Genomic DNA, 26393 nt, shown 5'->3' on the forward strand with positions numbered 1-26393 from the left:
ATACAACCTAAAAACATATACAAATGTGGTAATATATAAAAGGAAGAATCTACAAGGGAAAGAAGAAAGTTATCTTAAAAGAGAATGGTAGTATCGATGGTCAAAGACCAGTGAGTATATCACACCTTATTAGTAAATTAAAGCAAGAAAGTCTTATGGTCTTCAAAATACAATGCAAGAATAGAATTTGACAAGCTTAGCACTGTTGATGTTCAAAATAAGCTTGAAAAAACACAAATTTCCTTGTCTTTATAAAAAAGATACCTATACACAACTCCTAGAGTCAACACACCTAAAGGTGGAATATCAAAGTACTTATTTTTGTAGCCTTGTCTTCTGCACTAGTCTTCACAGACTGAACTCAAAGCATAAATGTCCTCATTAGGAACTTAATACCATTTCTTTTTAATATGAGAATAATCATAAACTAAGGAAGACTAATAAAATATGCTGGAAAACCCTGGGCTTAAAGTCATCAATCACCCTCTTGTTTTATATTACCAATTATTATACTAATGACTATTCATAAATATTGAATTATTATTTTTGCACATATAAATCTTTGCAATGGGAGCACTCACCTTAGTTTATACTGTCTTGTTGATAAGATTTATTAGACCACTCATACGAATATTTGAGAAGCATGTTTAAAACCATTCCGTGGTATTTGTCTTCAAAGATAAGAAAATAACAACATGAAAAATAATTTTATAACATGTAGGAAAGGGGAGATTATTAAATAAGACATCAAAGTTATTCAACTAGAAAACAAACTCCATAGGACTATGTTCAAAGATAGGGAAAGAATGAAAGAATGCCTGATACACTATGTCTTCTAATGTTTCGATCGAAATTCCCAACAATTCTTTGTACTGAGAAGAAAAATTATTTTAATTGTTTCCCAGAGATTTCATCATTTACAAAGCTGATTATATTAAATATCATTCATTATCTAATGTTTTTAAAAGGTTACCATTCTTTAGCACAAGATTTGTTATGTAGTAAATATTCAGTTATTGCTGGCTATTACTTTACATTGATTTTAAATACCAATATTAATAGTTCTGAAGTGTTTCTCCCAATTACTTCTGCCCATTGATTCTACTCCCATTGGATAAAATCACTCTTGAGAATTACTTATGAAATAATAGGTAATTAGTATGTTCTTTTTCCTTTCTTTAAAGTTGTCATTTTGCTAGATTAAAGTCTTTTAAGTTCTAAACCTTTTCCTTGGTGTTCTAGAAGGAGTCAAGTATATATTCACATTTAATATTAAGGAAGAGAGTTTTTTTTAATCTTTATTAACTTAATTATTTCTTATTTACATTTCGATTGTTATTCCCGGGCCAACATCCCCCTAACCCCTCCCCCTCCCCTTCTCTATGGGTGTTCCCCTTCCCATCCTCCCCCTGCCCATTACCGCCCTCTCCCCAACAATCACATTCACTGGGGGTTCAATCTTGGCAGGACCAAGGGCTTCCCCTTCCACTGGTGCTCTTACTAGGCTATTCATTGCTACCTATGCAGTTGGAGCCCAGAGTCAGCCCATGTATAGTCTTTGGGTAGTGGCTTAGTCCCTGGAAGCTCTGGTTGGTTGGCATTGTTGTTCATATGGGATCTCAAACCCCTTCAAGCTCTTCCAGTCCTTTCTCTGATTCCTTAAACAGGGGTCCCGTTCTCAGTTCAGTGCTTTGCTGCTGGCATTCGGCTATGTATTTGCTGTATTCTGGCTGTGTCTCTCAGGACACATCTACATCCTGTCAGCCTGCACTTCTTTGCTTCATCCATCTTATCTAGTTTGGTGGCTGTATATGTATGGGCCATATGTGGGGCAGGCTCTGAATGGGTATCCCTTCTGCCTCTGTTCTAAACTTTGCCTCCCTATTCCCTCCCAAGGGTATTCTTGTCACCCTTTAAAGAAAGAGTGAAGCATTCGCATTTTGGTCATCCTTCTTGAGTTTCATGTGTTCTGTGCATCTAGGGTAATTCAAGCATTTGGGCTAATAGCCACTTATCAATGAGTGCATACCATGTGTGTTTTTCTATGATTGGGTTACCTTACTTAGGATGATATTTTCCAGTTCCATCCATTTGCCTATGAATTTCATAAAGTCATTGGTTTTGATAGCTGAGTAATATTCCATTGTGTAGATATACCACATTTTCTGTATCCGTTCCTCTGTTGAAGGGCATCTGGGTTCTTTCCAGCTTCTGGCTATTATAAATAAGGCTGCTATGGACATAGTGGAGCATGTGTCTTTGTTATATGTTGGGGCATCTTTTGGGTATATGCCCAAGAGAGGTATAGCTGGGTCCTCAGGTAGTACAATGTCCAATTTTCTGAGGAACCTCCAGATTGATTTCCAGAATGGTTGTACCAGTCTGCAATCCCACCAACAATGGAGAAGTCTTCCTCTTTCTCCACATCCTCGCCAGCATTTGCTGTCACCTGAGTTTTTGATCTTAGCCATTCTGACTGGTGTGAGGTGAAATCTCAGGGTTGTTTTGATTTGCATTTCCCTTATGACTAAAGATGTTGAACATTTCTTTAGGTGTTTCTCAGCCATTTGGCATTCCTCAACTGTGAATTCTTTGTTTAGCTCTGAACCCCATTTTTTAATAGGGTTATTTGTCTCCCTGTGGTCTAACTTCTGGAGTTCTTTGTATATTTTGGATATAAGCCCTCTATCAGTTGTAGGATTAGTAAAGATCTTTTCCCAATCTGTTGATTGCCGTTTTGTCCTAACAACAGTGAAGGAAGAGAATTTTAATGCCAATTTATTTCCTTTGTAAGTGACCTAAATGTGTCTAAACATAATTGTATAAACATTAATTTTAGTCTCTTCATTAATATCACCAATATGAAATTATTACATTATATTCTTAATGATACGATTTTTTATTACCTGATGATTTCTATATCCTTACTTTCTTTTCACATCTCCGTCATTTCTAAAATGCAGATATTTGTTGTGAGTGCAAGGAATCTGCTTGAACCTGGGTAATCTTGGGAAGCAGGAGTTTCGGATTGATGACTGACTCAGAGGCAAGGATTTCAAACAAATGATTTACTTTCCTAAACTCCTGTAGCAAATCAGAAGACAAACTCCACAGCTCAGACCCACATAGTTTCATGCTCCTCAAATTCCCAAGGTCTAAAACTCTACAGCTAATTCCATTAGCCTCAACTTAAGATGTCAGTGAGACTAGATTCTACTAAAGACTCAAAAAAAGAAAGTGTTTCTTTGCCTTTCCCAGCCTCTAAAGGATGATTGTATTCCTGGGTTATGTTCCCTCCATTCATATTCAAAACTAGCAGCAGAAACTTTTGCTTCTGTTATCCTATTGGCTCCCTTCTGTTTTTTAACAGTCAAATCTCCCCTTGACTACATCTTATGAAGTCAGGCATATTTATAATTTATTCAGATAATCCAAAGAACTGTTCCACCTTGTGACATTTAATTTTATAGTACTTAAAAAGTCTATTTAGTGTAAAGTAACATTCACAGGTTGGAGGCATTAGAAAGTAGATGTCATGTGCTTTGAAAAGGAACAGCACGGAAGTTCTCTATTTCACTGTAATTATCTTGAGCTTAGTACCCTTCTACTGAGTTAAAGTTATTTGCAATTACATCTTCCTGAAAATTGTTTCCTATAAATTAGCTAAGGTATTTGCATGTTAAATTATAAGAGACTGTGTAAATGAGATCAGATTCTTCTCCGTCTCTCTTAAATTCCTGAACGTCTAACTGCTAACTTAGAAAGACTTTACATTCACTTGTTTAGTAATTGGATCTTATCTATAACTATTTTACCATCAATTTTGAAAAATGTATGATTGCCCCATCTCAATATCACTGGCTGTGGCAGTACTAAAAAACTAGCCATCTGTTGATCAAATTTTATGGTAATTGAATAAAATATACATACTTTGTTTGAAAGATACAAACTGAAGTCATATTGCCCTTTTAGTCAGAAATTAGATTCTTAAAAAACATATCTCAGTGACTGCTTTGCTAGAAATCTTCATAAGCTTGAGAATATAGAAAATAAGGTTAATTTTTCTCTCACTCAAAGTTGAATTTTTGTTTCCTGATATTAATTAGTTTAGGGAATATCTAGCTAGCGCAGGCCTAGTTTGATTTTTTGTTTCACCCTTGAAGCAGAGTTGGAGTTTATTAAGAGAATTTAATATAGATTTTAACCTCTTGGGTTGAAAGAAAGGTAGTTAAAAAACAGAAGACACAGCTAGAACATTCGCATGACCCTCTCAAAGGTAAGGGCCATGCTATGTCCTCTTAATGACAGGTAATCCTGATGTGGAGCAGCCTGGTGCTTTCATACATTCAAGTGCCATCAACACAATATGTCTGCAACCATTCCACTGGGGATTCAATACAGCAGATAAATTCACATTAGGATTCTGCAGATAATTTAAAATTAAATAGATATTTTAAAATATTGAGAACCCAACCACTAGAAATTTACATTTGTTTGTCTTTCTTTTTCCAGTATTCCTTCTAACATAGATAAATAAATAAATAAATAAATAAATACATACATACATACATACATACATACATGCATGCATACACACACATACTACAATGGGAAAGATGCATGCACATACACAGAAACACACATACACACACACACACACACACATGCAGATATGCACACAGCATTGCTGTCTTCTTTCACTTTAAATTGATATGACAACATCAATTTATAATTTTATATAATTTTGTGGTTTTTTGCTGTAGAGGCCTTTAGAAATGGAAATATATTTTCTTTTATATAAATAAGAAACCCTTATCCATAGAATGTGTTCTTTCATCTTACAATATTTAGAGCTATCACTTCTTGGCCTTTTGGCTAAGATCAAGTGCAATATTTAGTGCTATAATGAAAACAGAGCTCACAATGAAGTTAAATTTGAATTTGAGTATATGCCCAGACCTGCAGTGCAGGGGACTATGGGGGGACAGTAAAGGGGATGGACAGGGGGAGTACCCATATGGGGATGGGAAGGGGTTGGAGGCTTATGGACAGGAAACCGAGAAAGAGAATAACATTTGAAATGTAAGTAAAGAAATATATCTAATTTTAAAAAAAAGAAAAGAAAAGAAAGGAATTTTGGGAAACCAAAGCAAAAAAAAGTTTGAATTTGAGTATTGTTTTTCATAACACAGCCTCAGTGTACTCTTAAGCAACTTAGCATCATAAACGTCTCATATGTGAAGAAGACAAGTAAGTCCCTTAAGACTGCTCATTGGAATGCAGATGAAAATAGAAAACAATTAGAAAATAAACTGCTCATATGAATGATTAATTTTAGAAAGGACTTCAGGGAAAATTAACGATCTCCATTCTGGTTAGATTTTTCTTCATCAACTTGATAGAAGCCAGAGTGAGAAAGGGGCACTTCAATTGAGAAAAATGTCTCCATTGCATAGTCCATAGGCAACTATGTAGGATATTTTCTTGATTGTTGACTGATATTGGAGCACTCAGTCCATTGTGGGTGGTACCATATGTGAGTAGGTCATCCTGTGTTGTATAAAAAATCAGGCTAAGCAAACCCTGAGGAACAAGCCACTAAGTAGCTTTCCTCAGTGGTCTCTGCTTCTGTTCCTTCTTCCAGTTGCTGCCTTGAGATCCAGCCCCGTCTCCCCTTCATGACTGACTGTGATCTATAAGATGAAATAAACCCTTTCCTCTCCAACTTGCTTTAGGTCATGATTTTAACACAACAATAAAAATTTAATATCCTGTGGAATTTGGGAATCCTCCTGATATATAAAAATCATTTGAGTCCACATTATATTTAAGGAACTACATTAGTTGCCCACTGGGAAGTTACAATGAAAAGATATTGAAATGCAGAAGAGAGGACCAGAGGTAACACAGGCACGGGTAGAAAACACTCTTCGATAAAATCTAAAATGATGCCACGTAATCGGTAGAGCTAGAACTGGGTTTTGAATTTTGGAACAACATAATCCTCATAGACAGAACAAGTACCAGAAAATACACTCCAAAACCGTGTCTAGGAAATCATTGTTGAGTGGCCTCTTGACAAATATGAATAAAGTTCAAAGACTGCAACTTCGGATCTGTGCTTCTTCGTAGAAAACCTAATTTGCAGTTTCCCTCCTAGCTGATTATGCTTCATATGGGCTCAATATCTAAGGTTTGTTACATTATTCTCTTGTCACCACAACAATGAAGGAGAACAATTGGAAATTCTTCAAAAAAAATGATCTCCACACTTTCCAAAGTTCACAAGCTACTAAATAATTCATGTCTGGACTTTTTGCTAACTTTATGTAAATGTAATTCATTAGCATATATTTATTTATACTATAGAAAGAATTCTAATTTACCAAAGAATTTTAATTTAATTTGCTCTTAGACCTCCATATATTGATTCCCCTGTGAATTTAGCCTATGAAAACTTATATTTAGACCCAAGAGTTCATTATCTTATACAAAACCAGACTTACAAACCTATTTTCTGATCACCATATTTAAACTTTCCCATTGTAATCATATGCACACTGACCATTCTCAGTACTAACTTCCCTGTAACCCTTGTTTATGTCCTGATTTTAGTAGAATTTTTCAAGTTACCTCCAACTTAATCAAAAGTATATGTACTTTTCATGCATTACTTTTAGTGTGTGGAGGTATGTTCCTTCTGTTCTGAGTTCCATCTGATCTTAACATACAGATATATTAATTATCAGTTACTTTTTGAGAAATAAATAATATCCTGAAGTAAAAAATATTATTCATGTTTTCTCTTGTGTATTTTATAACATTCTTCTTAATAAACACAGAAAATGACATTTATATAAAAATAAAAATGACAGAAATTATAACCTTTGTACACATTTTATATTTATCATTCTTGTTTGTCTGCTTGATTATTGGTAAATTAATTTTTATTGAATTGTTTTCTGTGGAGTCATTTTTCCACAATCCATTAATCTCTCTCACTGCTCTTTTGTCGTGCCTACATCTAAGTGTGTCTTCTTCCATGGATTGTTGTGACTACTGTGAGAGTTGCCATTTTCAAAATGCTAAGCATCTCCCCAAGTTCTGGCTCAAAAAATATTTCAGCACTAGAGAACTCTGTGATAATAAAAGCACATTGTCCCTATTTTGTAACTGAAGGAAAATGAGGTATGTTGACTATAAATACTTCTGTACCTATACAATTACTACTCAAAAGAAATGAGTCCAATCTCTCTGAGGTCCAAGACAAAACATTTATACACTCTCCTAATCTCTTGAGATTTACTGTAGCTACACTTTGCCATCTAAAAATTTTGTTATGGGCCACAACCAAACATTATTCCTCCTTTATAAGGAATAGTACTTTGTACACTACAGGGAATTATTTGAAATCTATAATCTTTTTTAAACTTAGCTCACTCATTAACCAAAGAGCTGCTAGACCTTCAGCTAAAGACATATATACAATACTCGTTGTGATACATTCATTTCAAAACAAATCATAGGGTAAAACTTCAAACCTAGGTACTTAACGATGGTGAACTTCATATTTTACAAATAGAGTGGATGTTTTGTAAAGCCCTTGTCCTCTAAAAAATCTGTAATTCTGCAAATCCATGATGACAGCTTCATACAGCTGTATGTTAGAATCTGCAGTATGAGAAGTAGTGATAAAGGTAATTTCGCCTACATACAGGATTTCTTGGTTCACTATCATACCCAGCTTATAATCATATAAATATGTGACATGGAATTTTAAAATCTTCTTTCTCCAGTTTCTGATGAGAACTTATCTTATGTCCTGTGGTCAGCCTAGCATCATAAATTCCTTCTCCCAGATGTGGTATCCTTCCCAGTAGTATTTTCTCATCAGAAATAAAGATCAAACTAATTCTGTAATATGATTAAAACCTAGAGTGATACCTCTAGCAGTTTTGAATTTTGTTCCTATTATTTCTATTACTCTATTATTTAAGACTCTTTGGACTATGATGGCTGTCTTGAAGTAAGAAATTTGAGATTATGTTTTTCAATTTATATGAGTAATTGTATTGGATATTTCGTGGGGATTGCATGGAAGTTGTACATTATTTTTTATAGGATGGACATTTTCACACATGAAGCATGCCAATGAATGATCATGGGAGGACCCTCAATCTTGTGGTGTTTTCTTCAGTTTCTTAAAATTTCCATTGCTCAAGGCATTCATTTCCTAAGATGCTTTTCTTTTTTACTATGAAGAATGATTTTTTTGTGGTGCTTTGAATCATCATATCCTCTGTAGGCTCTTATGTTTGAATATTTGGTCCCCAGTTGGTAGAACTGTTTGGGAAGGATTAACCGGTGTGGCCTTATTGGGATAAGTATGTCACTGAGGGTGGTCTTCGAAACTTCAAAAGCCCAAGCCATTTCCAATTATTTCTCTCTCTGCTGCTGATTGTTATCTCAAAATGTAAACTCTTAGCTATGGCTCCAGTGCCATGTCTGTCTTCCTTCTGCCATGTTCCCCACCATGATAGTCACAGACTCACCCCCTAAAACTGTCAGTTTCAACCTATAAATTCTATTTTTTATATGGCGTGTTGTTCACAATTTCTTCACAGCAATAGAAAGATAAATAAGCTGGTATTGTTTTGCTGATTTCTTTATTGCTGTATTTATTAGTAGTATATAGAAGGATACTAAGTTCTATGCTTTAATTTTATATCTTGCTTCTTTGTCGAGTGTGTTTATCAACTGTAGAAGTTTTCTGGTGCAATCTTTAGGATATTTAATGTAAAAAATCATGTTACCTGAAAATGTAAATACCTTGGCATCTCCCTTTCTTATTTCTTTCTTCATTATGGCCTTCACTTGTCATATTGTTCCAGCTAAGGTATTATATTACTGAATATAAATGGATACACTGGTATTAGAGTTCATGATTTTTTTAAATGCTTTGATTTTATTTTCTCCTTTAAAAATTACAAAATAGGTTTGTATTTGCCTGGTAGTACATAGCAAGTTTAATGTTATTAAGGTACTGAGTGGCAATTTTCAACTGATGAGTTCACTTCCAATTACTGTCATAGCACAAAAGAAGGTGCCTCTTACTTATTTCTAAAAGAAAAAAAAGAAAAAATATCTTTTAATAGGACAGAGAAGAAACTGCAGAGGACTCTGTAGAGGACTCTTACAAGCCTGTGTGATATGCTAACAGTGGATATAATGATGATGATTCACATACTCCTATAAATTTGTCACCTCCACAAGTGACCCATAATATAAAATAGGGCTAAAGATTATTATGTATCAAAGTGATCTATGAATCAAATGTACCACTCATAGATATTGATAGTGACCATAGACATATAGAGATGAGTATAGGGTGTGTTATGGTAAATTAATATTCATTCAGCTAAATATGTTGAGAAGTTAATATTGACTGAAACAATATATTGTTCAAAATTCTTTTCTTAGTGAATGAAATACACAGATATATATATTTCATAAAATATAGGGATGGCATCATAATCTCACAGTTAAAGTTAAGTGACTAGTATTTCCAATATTTAAATCTTAAACTCATCTAGGATTGAAAGATTAAAATGAAAATGTCTAAGCTGGAGAGATGACTCAGTAATTAAGACCACTGCTATAATTGCCAAGGTCTTAGAGTCACTTCCCAGATCATAACCCCCTCCAACTTTTAGAGACCCAGTATCTTTCTCTAACCTCTATATACATGCTGCACATACATACATTCAAAGCAGAGACACATATACATACAACAAAATAAGTAAAACAAATATGTTTAAATTTTGAAGATCTATTTACATTAAAATCTGCTACCTCAGCTTAATGAATGAAAGAAATATTTGTCATTCTAATGGCATGCCACCATATGACATTTTCTTAGACATGTAAGTTAAAATTGGGTATTTTACCTAATAAATAAATAGTCTTTAAAACTTAGGCTTGACCCAAGAGAATGTTTTTTCAAGGTCATGTGCAATAATCTTGAGACCTTGGACATTAACTGGAAATTCACTTGTAAATGAATGTACTGGGGCAATGTAGCAATTTGTGGTAGCAATTGTAATATGTGTATTTGTGGTAGCAATTGTTTTGTTTCTTGAGAGTCTTCCTTTACAACCCCGGCTATGTGGAAATTACTATGTAGACAAAGCTGGCCTTGAAGTCACATACTCCTGTTGCCTCAGCTTCTCAAATGAAACTTGAGACTTGATGGAATGACAAGGGTGAGCTCTAGTACCTGGCAGTCCTTATTTTAATGACATATATCTATCCCTATGAGCACAGAGCACATTTCGCCCTCATAGATGTACTTCTAAGTTTAAAAATATGAATATACCACAGATTATACAATTGTCTACTTCAAATTCACAACTATGCATCTATTAATATCGATTAAAGTCAAATCTACATATAAAAGAAGGAAAGAGAGCATTTAATCCTCCAAGTTCTTTACTAAATATTTAGTACCAATGGATTCATACTTGTTTAACAATAAACTATGGACCAGTCTTTTTCTTTTTAACTAATTAATCTTCCATTAGACAATGGGTACTAGAGGGCTGCATAATCACCTAATAATCCCCAAAGCTCCAGGACAGAGAATGAGTTTTTAAATCCTCATAGGCTCGTTCACTATGAGATAGCATTTTTTTCCCAGAGTTCCAGACACACTGACAACAAATGTAGAGAGCTGACCCTTGTTCTTAATAATATCTGATTGACAGCTCTTCCTGTTGAGGGTGAGAATAGGGCACAGAGTCTAGCTGGCTCTATGTGAAGTCAGAACCATGTGACTATTAACACCTTCCAGAAATGCTCTGCTATTTTATTATTGTCAAGACATGTGGAGGTCAATTTTTCTATGTTTTCTCTGCAGCTGAGTTCAAGTAAGTAACCTCAAGCTTACCTGTGTTCCTCAATTTTTAGAAATTCCAAACTCCACATTCAAATATTTTATTTTTTATATGATTTTTTAGGTTTACTTTTATGGAGGGCAGGCTAAAGCTACAATGGTGAATGACATTTATAGTTCAGATGAATGGCCTGAATCTTTCAATATGGTTTTCTTTTAAGTTTCTATAAGTTGTCATCAGTTTCTAAGAAAACTTATGTTTTAAATTTGGTTTTAAATCTTATTATTGATCCTAAGATTTCATCTTTTTATCTAGATGATACGTGGCAACATATTCATGGGAGCTACTGAATAAAATACACTCAGTAATAAAATCAGCTTTCTGTATTTAGCACAGTCATACCATGTGTGATAAAGGTCACTGAGATATACTAGTTTAAACATGTAGAATACATTTCTGTATGCATTTCTGTAGATCATTTTGTTGAAAGTTTTCACAGAAGTTAGTACACTCTCTTAAGTGCTGACTTTTCCCACCAGGTCCAAGGAACCATCTTCCCAGCTCCAAATTTCAATCCCATGATGGATGCCCAAGTGATAGATGGAGCACTCCAAGGATTTGGTAAGTCTGGGAAGTGCAGGCTTTGGTTACTGCATTGTCTTTTTTAACCTCGTGGTAACATGATATCAGGAGTGTAAACTAAGGTTTGGTAGAAGACAGATACAGAATGGATTTATGATAGCAGTTGTTTTGTTTCTTGAGAGTCTTCCTTTACATATATAGAATATACATACAAACAAGAGTGGGGGGAATATAGAATTAGAAAAAATTAATAGAAGGTCAAACGCTGAGGAGAAATTACAACTTTCGGTCCTGAAATGTGTTCCTTATGCCCTCAAATGACTCACTGTTGACTCCTCAATAAGCATCCAAACCATAAACAAGCAAAGTTAATCAAAAGTAACACATCCTGTCCACCTCTGCATTCATTTTCTGTTGCTACTTACTCATGCATCCCAAACTAGTCTCCTGATGTCCCAAGTGGCTGTTTGCCCACACCTCATAAACTGTCCCAATAAACTTCCTACCTGAGAAGCTATTTTCTCGTTTTTCTGTTCTTACCCTAAGTTCTCCAAATGAACATCATCTCTGTTTCTTCCTCTGAGGCTCCAACAACTGGGCCATCCCAGGCATCTTTCTCCCTAGCTCCTTCCCTTTGCTAATCATTTGCCTCCTGCCTGTCCATTGTACCTGAAGTTTGGTCTGTGAGTTCCTAGTTTGTGAAACTTGGCTTAAAAAACTGAATGTTCATATGATAAGGGCAGAGTTTAAAAAAGAAATGTACAAAAAAGAGGAAGGAAAACTGTTTTTAATTCTTTAAGAATTCTCTAAGTTTCGATGTGAAACATCGTCATATATTTTCCTTGAACAAAACTGAATTTTTAAAGACTTCTAAATAAGCAGGTAGATAGACACAGACAACATTAAAAAAAAGTATTATAAAAAACATTAAACCCGTCCATAAGAAAGCAAACTCTTCAGGATAAGGTTACCTGATTTGAAGAATACCACCCCCACTCTTGTTTGTATGTGTATATTTGTTCTGTGCCTGAATACCCACTACATACTTGTGTTTCCATCCTGAATAGTATATCACACATAGGAAAATAATAGTATTAAATACGTTCTCTGAATTTGACTTTAAGAGTTGGAAAATATTCCATGTTTTTTATTTATTTTTATACTCCAGATTTTATTCCCCTCCCGGTCCACACCCACTTTGCCCCTCACCCCATCCCCGCCTCCACTAGGATGTCCCCACCCACCTCCACACAAGACCTCTAAACTTCCTGGGGCCTCCATTCTCTTGAGGGTTAGGTCCATCTTCTCTGATTGAGCCCAGACCCAGCAGTCCTCTCAGTCATCTCAGCTGGTATATACTGCCTGTTTGGTGATCCAGTGTCTGAGAGATTTCAGGGATCCAGGTTAATTGAGACTGCTGGTCCTTCTACAGGATTGAAACATCAATAATTACTAGAAAAACCTACAGAGACAAAGCACTTTTTTACAGGATTCAGACTATGATTTTTCTTGAAAACTAAAGGCCAGAGCAATCTGGTTGCCAAAAATAATTATTCTCTTCTCCAGTTTCATTTTTTTACAATCTAAGAGTGAAAACATGAATTCATTTTGACTGTCATAAGGTGGCTTGGTTGGTTGTTCTTGTGAGGGTTAAGGTGAAATATTCCAGAGTTTGATGGCACAGTGTCTGGGGAAGTATGCCAGAGCAAGAACACAGTTTCACACTTATTAAGAGTCTGTCGATTTTAATGGCTTTGGACAAGGGCAATTAGAAAAGATAATTATCAATGTTTTACTCAGATATTCTTATTTAATTAACTATGAAAATAAAAACTGAACTCCAAGACAATTGAAAATAAGTAATTTTAGCAAAATTATAGAATACATATTCATTCTACCTAAAAGGAAATACTTCTTAGCTGTGCATTTCCTAAGGATAGATTCTTAACTCACCACCATTAGTAGCTATTTATATACTCATATATTCTCAGAAGAGCTGTGTGGATTTTTTTAAGCTAAAAGCTATATATTTTTCAAATCTCCATGTGACACTGGATAACTAAAACCATTATTAATCCACATCCCTAAATCTTAATAAGGGGATACACATATCAAAAGTAAACTGTTTTAAAATATACTCAGCTAAATGTGGCCACCTTCACTTTGTGGAGAACCTTTCTAAACATAAGAATAATCATGGGATTTTGCAGATGTCCTTCATCTAACTGAAAATGTTTCTTTTGACTCCTACTTTGGCTAAAATTTTTGTCTTGAATATCTGTTGTGTTTGTCAAATATCTTTTCTACATCTTTTCATGTACTCATATAAATTTGTTTGTTTAAACTGTCTATGACTTAGGTTGCTTTGAGTATCTAATGGTAAACCTAAGTATAATTCTTCATACACACTGTTGCATTCAATTTTTGTGGGTTTTTTTGGGGGATGTATCTTTGTTCATGAAAGATCTTTATCAGGAGTTTACCTGTAAAGTCTGTCTCTAATTTGAACGTTAGATTAATACCAGTTGGCATCATTAGATTAATACGGGTGGAAAAATTGTAGATAGCTGGTTTTTCTTCTTTTAAAATTTGGATTCATTATTGCAACATCTAACATTAATACTTTGATTCCAAGACACTATTAATTATTGATTCAATTTTTATGGCTATATATCTATTCAGATTGTCAATTTGCTTGTATAAATTTGATTAGATCATATCTTTGAAGAAATTAATTCATTTATCTAGACAATTAAAATTTGAAGCATAGAGTAATTTATAATATTCCTTTATTATCTATCTAATAAAGTAAATGAATAATGGGCTTGCTTTCTTTATATCAGAATTTTGTTTCTGTATTTTAATTAACCCACTTTAATAAAATTTTTGAGATACATTTAAAATTATTACACAATATCTCATAAAGAGTAAGTGAACAAAAATGCTGTAAAAACTAATAAACACAGTGTAAATCAGAAAGATAGTTTATGTGTAATCTCAACAGAACAACAAAAACAGATGAGTTATAGTAACTCGATTAATGTTATGATTATTAGAAAAGCACAGCGGAAATCAATAAAAATCTATTTATTATTTAGAAATATGCACACAGTCTTTTCTCTTTCTAAATCACCCTTCATTGTATTTTTTTGTTAGATGGATAGAATGAATGAATGAAAGGTAGATAGATAGGTAGATGATGATGAAGATAGATGATAGATGATAGATAGATAGACAGATAGAAAGAAAGAGAAAGAAAGAAAGATAAGATAAGATAAGATAAGATAAGATAAACTATAAAACTATTTCCTGTTTTTAAAACTGGTAAAAGCAAGAATATTTATGTCTCTCAGGAGAGAAGGCACTTATACTTCTGTGTTTTCTAAGATAATAACCCTAAGGAAAGGAGGTCATAAGGCTTTTGACAAACATGAATCAGTTTACATTTCAGTCAAGCTGATGCAAAAGTTAAAGTTATCTTAGTCATTCTACTCTAAATAGTCAGAAATAAAGCACAATAGAAAACAATTATGAAATGTAATTTATTTGAGTATTGCAATGTGATTTATGACATTATGTCATGTTATGTCATGCCATGTGGTATTGCGATACAAATAAGTGAAGGGCGTTCATCACAGAAAGGCAGTCTAGGTAATGGATGAAAGAGACCATGTTCCATCCACAGTTTTATAGGCTTGCTTCACCCAACTAAAGAATGAAGACCCTTGTACTTTTATTCTTTCCTTCTGCATTTCTCCCCTTTCTCCTGTAAGTCCTATTTGTATATCACAAGTTCATTATAAGCCACGTCCCATCTGTTAAATACACCTTGGGGGCATGTAGGATTCATCCAGCATTGCTAGGGGATGGATATCCAATAGTATTTAAAAGTGGAAAGTACTAATTGGTTTAACACCTGCCCATTTGTTTTAGTCCATAAAGGATGGAGTCTTCTGAGGTATTAAGTAAGAACTAATTTTTTTTATTATGACTCCTTTTTAGAATGCAATAAAGACCTGTTGATCGACATCCTAACACAACGCAGCAATGCTCAGCGGCAGATGATAGCTGGGACCTATCAGAGCATGTACGGCAGGGTAAGACTTCCTTGCCTTAATTTGTTTCTAGGTCAAGTGCATGAGTGTCAAAACCATTCTCGGATAAATGAATCTATTTTTTTTCCTCAGTCTCACTGAGCACAAACATTTCTGAACTTCATGTTGGTTTAAAAAATTATGTCTTGCTCTTACATGTTTCAAGGGTTAAGAGCTATGTCATGAAAAGCATGTGCATATGAGATATATTCACATTCACAATGACTACCTGTGCTTCTCCAATGCATACAGCACCTGACAAAAGGAAGATCGGGTAACCTTTTACTCCACTTGGTCCAATTAGGCTATAAGTGTTGGGCTGGGAACACCCATATGGAGCTTTCGGGGAGGCATAGAGCAGACTAATGATCACTGGGGTCAAAAAATAACATCTTTTCTTCCAGTTCTCTGCAGGTCCTAACCTAGCTCTGAGCCAATATGAATTTTCTTCTACCTTTTCTTCTCCACAGCATGCAGTGATGGAGACCATTAACAAAAGGAATGGCAGTTTAAAAATAGTTTAAGGCAATAAAACTATCCATGTTTTAAAGTAATCACATTCTAATTTCAAAGCAAGGACCATTAAGGAGTCTTTGCTTTTGTTATGCATTTAAACCACGGGTTCTGAACAAAAACTCTTCAGGCCAAAAGGGCCAGGAACAGCAATTACTTCGTCCATCAACTGAGCATTATCGATGAAACACTCTCATAAAACTTTCTCTACAGAGTTAGTCCATAGAAATTGACTTTGTCTCTCAAGCTCAGCCTTTGAACAACCATAACACATGCGACAAAAAGTAGCCCTGTACTTTAGAGTGGTTAATGATCCAAAAAGCTCTACAAGTAGAGACATGAGTTGAATTAAACCAAAGGAGGGGATAGTTATACGTTTTGTCCACACAAAACTGTTAGCTCAACTCACACTCACAGAGCTACCTTTCTTGCAAACAATATGTAAAAATGTTCACAGCAGTCCAGTCATTAATCTATTAGGATCTAAAGGCACACAGTACTATAAGTGGTGCTGTTTCCCAGGAACATTTTTTAATCCAAGTGTGTGCATAGATCCTGCCTTTTCATATGGCTAGTTAATTTCCGCCAAAGAACTGTGTATCAAGTTCTGCAAAAAGCATGCCAAAGCAGATTAAAGTAAGACATGAGTTCCTCAGACTTGAGGGATTTAAAACCCATTAAAAAATAACTTACACTAGACAGAACCCCTTTTCACTAAGGGTCTTAGAGTTGGCTAATCCTGTACTTTTGCTGAACAACTGGCAAGTCACAGCTGATCACTAAATTGCTGAAGAAATAGGACAACACAGAGCCAGACTTGTCCCTCACCACAGGAGTACCATTGTCATTCAGCCAGTTGTCAAGCCTCGCCATTTATCACTCTTCTCTTTCCCATTATAGATTCCTGATGTAGATTACCATGGTTTTCAGCCCAGACTAATCCTAACTAATTCCTGCTACCAAATTCTCTACCCCCTCTCCCTCCTCTTTTCTTTGGCTAGACCAGTCCACCTAAAACCAGAATGATGCAAAACTTAAAAATTCTCTAACATCTATCCTATTACTTCATCATAAATATCTATGTATGCATGGCCCAAACCTGAATCCTTTTATCCTTTCTCGAAATATGGGAAGCCTTTCTTTTTTCTCATATTCTCTTTCTCTCTCTCTGTCTCTGTCTCTGTCTCTCTCTCTCTCTCTCTCTCTCTCTCTATTTTTCACCCTCCCTCTCCACTCCCTCCTCCCCCTCCATCTTCCTCCCTTTTCATTACTCTTGCTCTCTCTTGTACATCTTGACTGTATCCATCAGAAAGCATCTGTAGTTTCCCTCAGCACACCTGCCTGCTTCTCCCTCCTTCATCATACTGTTTCATCGTCTTCTCATCACATTGGATGTACCCATCAAACTTGCAGACATCAAATACCCACTCCTCAAATCCAGCAGAACCTTATACATGAATTTGATCTGTTTCTCATTACCAGTGCGCTAACTTGGCCAAAGCTTAGTATAAATGCTTGCTTAACACTAAAACTGCTTGATTGATGTCTCTTGGATGAGTATGATCACAGAGCTAAGTGAACGTCCTCCAGTAAGATGCAGTCAGACTTTGGGTGTTCCTGAAAAGCTCTCTGGCTCTGAACTAGCTGCTTCCTCTTTGAGTCCAAGAGGTCTCTCTACATAATAACACGACACTAGCTTTTGGCTCCTGTTTAAGTCTTACCAAGTTCACTATAACAGTTACAGTAAAATAGGAACTGGCTTATTTTGTACCTTGACTTAAGAACTCAGTCCAAGGTCTAATATGTAGGAGATTCTTTATGTAAAGTATAAATCAGTCTAGTGCATTCTGCCTATCTGCTTTCTACCATCTTCTTTGAAAATAAAAAGTAAATTAAAAGGGATGATCCCTTCATCAGCTGCCCTAGGGTTAGAATGTATACTCATGGTTGTCTGAGTCTCTCTTTTCCCTCATCCCCCTGTAGTGGCTGCTATCATGTTAATCTGCACAACCTTCAGTTAGGTCCACCTGACCTCCGCCACTGATAAGATCCACAATTGCTTCTTCTATTTGACATTTACTCATTTTTCTAAATGGAAAACACAGATTACCTTCTATGTTAACTATTGATATTTTCAATTTCTTTCATATGAATAATCAAGAGTTGATACCAGGCTTGTTTTCTTAGCTGTGAAGAAAGCATAATCTGTGGCACACTCCATAAATACCTTTTGACTAAGAGTTCATGTTAGCACCAGACTTTTGGAGTTAATCAGCACCATTATTTCCTTAATATAACAGAAAACAAATCCTCAAGCTAAATGGAATGGTGTTGACTATGCAGCTTCTTGACCTATAAGCAATATCTCAGTATAAATAATGAGATTGCCCACTGGTCTTTCCTGTAACAATAACTGTTGACTTGTTGACAGTGCAACTGGGATTAAGGGTTGGGGAGAAGGTTGTCCATTCACAACAAGCTTCACAACAAGACAGTGGCTCCTCAAGAGGTTCAAGTGAAGCAGTAAAGCAATTTGTGTTTTCAGTTTTCAGCTGTAACAAGTTAATTCTGAAATATGTTGATTTCTATCAATCATATCTAATCACAGCATAGGTTGTGTAATTTTTTTCCAGGCCAAAACCAAATCATCTGACTAAACTGTGCCCTCTACAGTCTTCCCTCACTGCCTTTTGTTCTTAACAAGAAAGCACAAGAGTTGTCAAAGGCAGTGAATACCCCATATTCTTCAAGGTTTTGATCAACTTCAACTACTCCAGAAAGTTTAATATATTTGACAATGTAACCCACGTAAGGTATATATTGACACTAATAACTCCGTCTCCTGTTCTCTGGAGTGTGTGTGTGTGTGTGTGTGCGCGCGCGCACATGCACGCGTGTCTTTGTGTGTGTGTGTGTGTGTGTGTGTGTGTGTGTGTCCATAACACTTATCATCTTAATACATTCATCTCTTCTTATTTATGATGTGTCACCTCTCTCTGAAACACAAGCTCCAGAAAGGATGGAATATTGATTTTATTCCCCAGTGCATCCAGAGTACCCACCACAATTGAATTGAAATGGTTGACACTATTGATGGAACCCAGGTCTTTAAATTGTATACATCAGAACACTACCTCCCAGTGTGTTGTAACCTAAAATAGACTTCTAAAGAGATAATTCTATAAAAAGGGAAGAAAGAGAGGAAGAAAGAAAGAAAGAAAGAGAGAAAGAAAGAAAGAGAGAAAGAAAGAAAGAAAGAGAGAAAGAAAGAAAGAAAGCATAAAAAGAGAAAAAGAATAGATCCCTCTTCTAGTAGGTCTTCTTTCATTAGAAAAAAGAAGAGACACCAAGGGTGTGTATATGATGAAAAGGATGTACATGGCAAGAAAATGGACCTCAGTAGAGACCAAGTCTGCACACCAAGACATTTGACTTTCTGCCCTCAGCATCCTGAAACAGAAACTCTGATATTTAAGCTGTGGCATCCTGTTGTGGCAGCCCGAGCTGTCCGGCTCCACCGGCACTCCATAAATAGATGCAAATTTTAAAATGTTCATTCTTCAAATTCACCATGTTCTCAATTACACGTTCCCCTTCTGTCCCTGAGCTTCATGGTTAAAAATATCAATGCCTGCAAAGTAAAATAGCTAGAAAGTAGTTTTCTAGAAATTATATGATCTACTTTGTAGTTCTATTCCTCCTTCCCATAGAAGAATCCTTTCTCCTTCACACCTCGATTCTAGTTTGAATAGGAGTAATACACACAGCTTTAGTCCAAAAACTGAAACTGATTATCTAGTTTGTCACAGACAAAATTTTATAAATATTAAATAGGCATTATCATAAATTAAACAAACCTCCTGATAAAACTAGGAACTTAACAGATAAGAATAATAATTTCTAACTTCTAAAAACAATTAATTCTAAACAATCAAAATTTCATGATTTCAGAAAATCATCCCTTTAGTTTTCTTATTGAAATTGTTTCTCCTTGGAATGTTGGAATGACATGTACAGTAGTGAAGACAGGAATGAGAGGAGAGGGAGAGAAAGCAAGGTAAGCTGACAATACAGTTATCTCTGCATTGAAAGTGGCCTCACTGGACTTCATGTTTCTCTCTAAGGCACTTCTATGAATTTACCCTTGTACTGACAAAGCGTGATTCTTGTTCCCCTTAGATGATCAGTAACACTGGACAGTATGAATCTGTCTATCATGTGGGTGCAACTGAACTCTCACTGCACTTTTAACCAGTCTATCACATGTGTGTACCTGAAATCATGCTGTAGTTTTTAGCTTGCCTTTTTTCCTTAACAAGTGTAACAGAAGATAATACTCCAAGTCCCTGCTATAGACAAGATGCTACTTCATGGCATTTTGCAGTCTGCATCCTCTATGTGTTTTTCTTTCAGCATTGGGTCCTTTTATATGAATATGCAAATATTTATGCTTTTACGCTATTCATTTCTTGAGAACATGCTAATTGAAAATGTTAAATAATTATATAATATTGCTTGATTATTATCTTAATGATTATAATTATGCAAAAATATATACTACAGATAGATAAAATATGTAAATATGAAGATATTTATTAAGAAATATGAAAAGTGTAGAATTTTAACTTTTTTATTGGATATTTTTTATTTACATTTCAAATGTTATTCCCTTTCCCGGTTTCGCATCCATAAGCCCCCTATGCCATCCTCCCTCCCTTTCTTCTATGAGGGTATTCCCCTTCCCCAGTCACCCTCCCTTCCTGCCTCCCCACCCTGACATTCCCCTAACTGGGGGGTCCAGCCTTGGCAGGACCAAGGGCTTCTCCTCCCATTGGGGCTCAATGGGAGGCCAGCCTCTGCTACATGTGCAGCTGACATGGGTCTATCCATGTGTACTCTTTGGGTGGTGGTTTAGTCCCTGGGAGCTCTGGTTGGTTGATATTGTTGTTCTTAAGGGTCGCAAGCCCCTTCTGCTCCTTCAATCCTTTCTCTAACTCCTCCAATGGAAACCCCATTCTCAGTTCAATGGCTTACTGCTAGCATTTGCCTCTGTGTTTGTTATGCTCTGACAGAGCCTCTCAGGCTCCTGTCAGCATGCACTTCATGGCATCAGCAATAGTGACTGTGTTTGGTGGCTGCATATGGGATGGATCCCCAGGTAGGGCAGGCTCTGAATGGCCATTCCTTCCGTCTCTGCTACAAACTTTGTCTCTATATCTCCTCCTATGAATATTTATTCCCCCTTTTAAGAAGGACTGAAGCATCCGCATTTTGGTTGTCCTTCTTGAGCTTCATGTGGCCTGTGGATTGTATTGGTAACTCGAGTTTTTTGGCTATACACTTATCAGCGAGTGCATACCACGTGTTTCTTTTGTGATTGGGTTACCTTGTTCAGGATGATATTTTCTAGTTTCATCCATTTGCCTATGAATTTCATGAAGTCATTGTTTTTGATAGCTGAGTAGTACTCCATTGTGTAGATGTACCACATTTTCTGTATCCATTCCTCTGTTGAAGGGCATCTGGGTTCTTTCCAGCTTCTGGCTAGTATTAATGAGGCTACTATGAACATAGTGGAGCATGTGTTCTTGTTATATGTTGGAGCATCATTTGGGTATATGTCCAGGAGTGGTATAGCTGGGTCCTCAGGTAGTACTATATCCAATTTTCTGAGGAACCTCCAGACTGATTTCCAGAGTGGTTGTACCGGCTTGCAATCCCACGAACAATGGAGAAGTGTTTCTTTCTCCACATCCTCACCAGCATCTGCTGTCACCTGAGTTTTTGATCTGAGTCATTCTGACTGGTGTGTGATAGAATCTCAGGGTTATCATTGTGCCAAATATAATTCACTCTCACTGCTCTGACAAACAAAGTCTGACAGACCATCTATTTTTCTTAATCTTCATTAAATCTTCTATAAACAGGAGTATACACAACACCAAAAAAATTAAACTGGCATATTATTCCTAAAAGTACTTTCACTGAATCCTAGATCCAATGAGCTAACATAACTTACTATAACATTAGACACTAACCCAAAAAAATAAAAAAAATCCAAGAGACCATCTTTTCAAATTCAACCCTGACCCTCTATTTGTCTTGAAATTTTAATCTGGATCATTCAGTAGAATATCTTAGCTATGAGGTTGTTTTCACCTTGGTCATAAGGAAAATGTTTAATGTGGCTCTGTTGTCTGTAGTAACCTTAGCTGTTGCCACTGTGAACACTTTTCAAGGTCAAGATATTTTAATTATGTAATCCAACCCAGCCCAAGGTTGTTCTTCCTTTACTGAGAGAAAACTATCAACTTCCATTTCATTAGCTCCCATTTCACCTTTTGTTATATTATCTCCAACATATAACTGGGACTGTTTGGAACAGTAAAATGTGGGAGGGACAAGGCCATTTTTATAGGGTTCCAGAAAGCTAATGCAGCCTACAAAAAGACAATATGTTCAGTGAGGAGGAAATATTCTTTTGTAGTCCAGGACTCCAAGAATCCTGGGAGAGTACAAGAAGGTAAAACAAAATCACAGTAGAATCCCTATGCCCATTTTTGGTGAGACTACCAATAAGGATAAGAGTGTAGACCAAACACTGTGCCCAGATGTCAGCCAGGAGAAAGATATGAACATCAAGCTCAGGGATGGTACTGTTAAAATATCAAATATTAGACACAAATCTATATAATATTGCTCCTCCCCATTATGCGCATTGCCAAAGAAAAGGCTGAGTGGATATGATACTTTCTTCGTGCACTACTGTACCTCAAGGGTCCTACTGCAATGAGCATAAATATAGTAAGAGAAGGAACTAGAGTGAGAATTCTTACTAGGCTGATGAATTAAGAGCATATAACTGGTGGACCACCCTGTAGGTATATGAAATGCCTGGATCCTTACGCTATATTTGAGATGCTTTTCTAAAAATTCAAATGAAGAAAGCCTAAAACACAGCAAGGACTAGTGTCAAGGACTAAGGTAATGACTGACTAGAAACAATCGATTGACTAGGAATAGTGGCTTTGTGACTTGAAAATATTCAACTGTAGGTAGATCCCAAAAAGGAATCTACTGTGCCAAGTGTGCAGGGCAATGCCCTGTGAGATAATTTCCTTTCTATGGAAAAAAATCAAGTTAAATGTAACAGAAGTTGTAAGATTGGCAAGCACGGGCAACCTTGGCATGTAAGACATTGAGAACTTCACTACACACTGGTGTGGTGTGTTGTATGATGTCCACTTTCCTGATACCTACAGGGGCAACAGTATAATGTGGAGAATGCAGTCTAAATTACTATCAAGACTCCAGATATTTTTTATTGGTCATTTTATTTATTTAAATTTCAAATGTTATCCCCCTTCCCAGTTTCCTGTCCACAAAACTCCTAACCCCTTCCCTGTCTCCCTTCCTCCGACCCCCTGCTTCTATGAGGGTGTTCCCCCACCCACCCCACCCCCACTCCTGCCTCAGCACCCTAGCATTCCCCTATCCTGGGTCATCTAGCCTTTATAGGACCAAAGGACTCTCCTCCCAATGATACCAGATAAGGCCATCCTCTGCTATATATTCAGCTGGAACCATGGGTCCCTCCATGTGTATTCTTTGGTTGATGGTTTAATCCATGGGAGCTTTGGGAGGTTTGGTTGGTTGATATTGTTCTTCCTATTGGGTTGCAAACCCCTTCAGCTCCTTCAGCTTTCCCCCTAGCTCTTCTATTGGGGTCTCTGTGCTCAGCATAATGGTTGGCTGCTAGCATGCACATCTGTGTCAGTCTGGCTCTGGCAGAGCCTCTCAGGGGACAACTTACCAGTCTCCTGTCAGCAAGTGCTTTTTGGCATCAGCAATAGTGTCCACTTATTAGTGAGTGTATATCATATGTGTTCTTTTGTGACTGGGTTACCTCAATCAGGGTAATATTTTCTAGTTCCATCCATTTGCCTGTGAATTTCATGTTTATCAGAAAGAATATGCCTTCCTATGGCTGCAAGAATGCCTTCGAAGGTATTAGTAGAAGTCACATTTTCAACAGTTACAGACACAACAAATTATACAATTGATACGTTTCAAGTGTTAAGTCAAAGCTATCAGCCCAACAGCCCAAATGTGAGTAACAACGATAAACTCATAAAAAGGTATGGAACACTCACCAAAAGCCACTCACCAAAGCTATGGAACAGCCTTGGTTATTCCCCTGTATAATTATGGTCCAGTTATACATGACTTGACTACCTGTGTCAACTGACCCAAAGAGTATTTTCCTATCTACATATACTGCCCAACATTTCACATTAAGGCCTAAACCAATAATTTTCAGAACTAGTCCTACTAGGTCCTACCTATCAAAGCTTCCATCACCTCCTAATAATGATAGAGTGGGGACTGAGGTTAACACAAGAGTCTCCAAGAGAATCCAAGATCCAAACTGTACCAACTTCAAAATGCTGTGTTTCCCTAGACCAACCTATTATCATTCCCATCAGACAACTCGTGTCTGAATCAGAAACTGAAGCATTAAACAAATTGTGTGTGGAACACAGATGTTTGGAAGAATATTTTCTTTCTATAACAAAGTAGTACAACTTGCACAGATGTCTTTATAATGAAGAACAATTCTGTGTTTATACAGGGATCTCACAGTAAGTAGAGTTAAGACAGATTTAAACTTTCACTCTATGTGCTCGCCTTTTGAGTATTTCAATAATAGGCCTTGTTTTTATGATTAATTAGGAAAAGGTAAACAAGTTAAAAGCATATGGAAAGGTTCCCCTGAGTATATTCAAACAAAGAGAACAGCATAGTCCACTTTTGACCTCCACTTCATCCATAAGATGTGAATAAGAAGTCACGGATGAGAAACTGTTGTTTTATTTTTAATTTAATCAGAGTGGTCAGATGGCTTTGGCAGTGGCACCGAACAGCTCAATTTGAAAGGCAAGTATTCATTAGCTTAATGGAAGGCCAAGCTGTGATCCTGGCAGAGCCTGCTTCAGGGCAAGGCTTCAGAAAATAGGAAATCACAGGCAATGAGGCTGGGGAAAGTCACACTCCAGAGGTTACATCTGAGAAGTTATTTATATAACTCCAAGTGAGAATTTAAGGGTCTAATTAGTAAGCCAACTTGAATGTTCCTCTTTGAACTTTCAAAGTATACTTATTTAAACATACAATTCAATATTTATTTGAAGACACAATCTCCTTCCTGGTACCGTCCCTGATAATAGCTTGTTGTGCCCCCCTCTATAGACGTCAACCTGCAGTGCACTGTGCCTTGGCTATTTTCCCTGATTTCTGTACCCTCCACTCAAGGGAAGCTGCTGGGAATCGAGATTGCTTTCCTTGTTTATTTTCACACTAGCCAAGAATGACTACAAACAAATAATTGTTGAATTACATGTTGTCCTATCCATTCATTTGCTCGCTTTGTTGCTATTGTACAAGTACTTAGTAGTTACCAGGCACAGTTGCATGGGCTGATGAAAAAGCCATGGGAAAAAACAGGTCAAATCTCTACCATGGTAGAGCCAATCCCTGTATCAGGGAGAAAGAATGTTATTTGGTAAATTATATCAGTTTGAAGTGGGTGAGAAATGCAGGAATTGCTGGGGGACTGCATGAATGAGTGGTTCTATACACTTTCTCTGAGAAGCCTGAAGGGCGAGGAAACACTGGGGAAGACCAGGAAAGGAGAAGTGAAGGTCAAAGTCAAGCATAAGTGCAGATGTGTCCTTCCAGAAGCAGAAAGAAGGCCACTGTAACTACAGTAGACCAATCAGGAGCAAGGAGAAGAACAATGAGTGCCAAGAAATGATCACAATGTTCTATGAGTCTTTTCAATGCTGGTAAGAAGTTACATTCATATTTATATGCAATAACATATCCTGTGTCTGCTTTCCTCTAGGATAAAGCATGAAGCAGAATGACAATGTTTTCCTTTTGAGTAAGGGAACATTTAAGGCAGAAGAATCATTATTCTGTTTTGTGCTTTTCTTATTTTCAGGAACTCATCATCAATTTTTTAGAGGAACACAAGGAATAAGCACAGGAGAGCTCATTAGATGACTGCTCTGTTATTGTGCAGGAGAAAAGATGATGGTCTAGCCAAGGCATGTAGAAGGGGAAGCAGCAAGAGTTGGCCAGAGTTGGCCAGTAGAGTTGGCCAGTTCTAGGACTGCAAGCACACCCTGCTTATCAAGGACAGGGACTGAGCAAAGCAATGGGTGCATTCATTGCATGAACATCCCAGAGTGACTACACTTGCTCAAATCAGGAACCTGAGAGTCACTAAGCACTGGAAACTTCTTGTCTC

General features: G+C 36.5%; 2 protein-coding genes across 1 annotated transcript in view; both read left to right on the forward strand.

The window, feature by feature from the left end:
* Erich1 (glutamate-rich 1) overlaps positions 1 to 26393 on the forward strand; it is a gene marked incomplete at its 5' end in the record, with an annotated part of 52793804 nt that overhangs the window by 2949684 nt on the left and 49817727 nt on the right.
* The window catches only part of Anxa10 (annexin A10), a 66931-nt gene that overhangs the window by 12446 nt on the left and 28092 nt on the right, over positions 1 to 26393 (forward strand). The window contains exons 2-3 of the mRNA NM_001109110.1: positions 11432 to 11513; positions 15477 to 15571. Of these exons, the coding sequence (NP_001102580.1) occupies positions 11432 to 11513; positions 15477 to 15571 (177 nt within the window). The remainder of the gene's footprint in view (positions 1 to 11431; positions 11514 to 15476; positions 15572 to 26393) is intronic.

The sequence above is a fragment of the Rattus norvegicus genome, chromosome 16 (genome assembly GCF_021556685.1).
Source record: "Rattus norvegicus strain SHRSP/BbbUtx chromosome 16, alternate assembly SHRSP_T2T, whole genome shotgun sequence".
In the NCBI taxonomy this organism is placed as follows: Eukaryota; Metazoa; Chordata; class Mammalia; order Rodentia; family Muridae; genus Rattus; species Rattus norvegicus.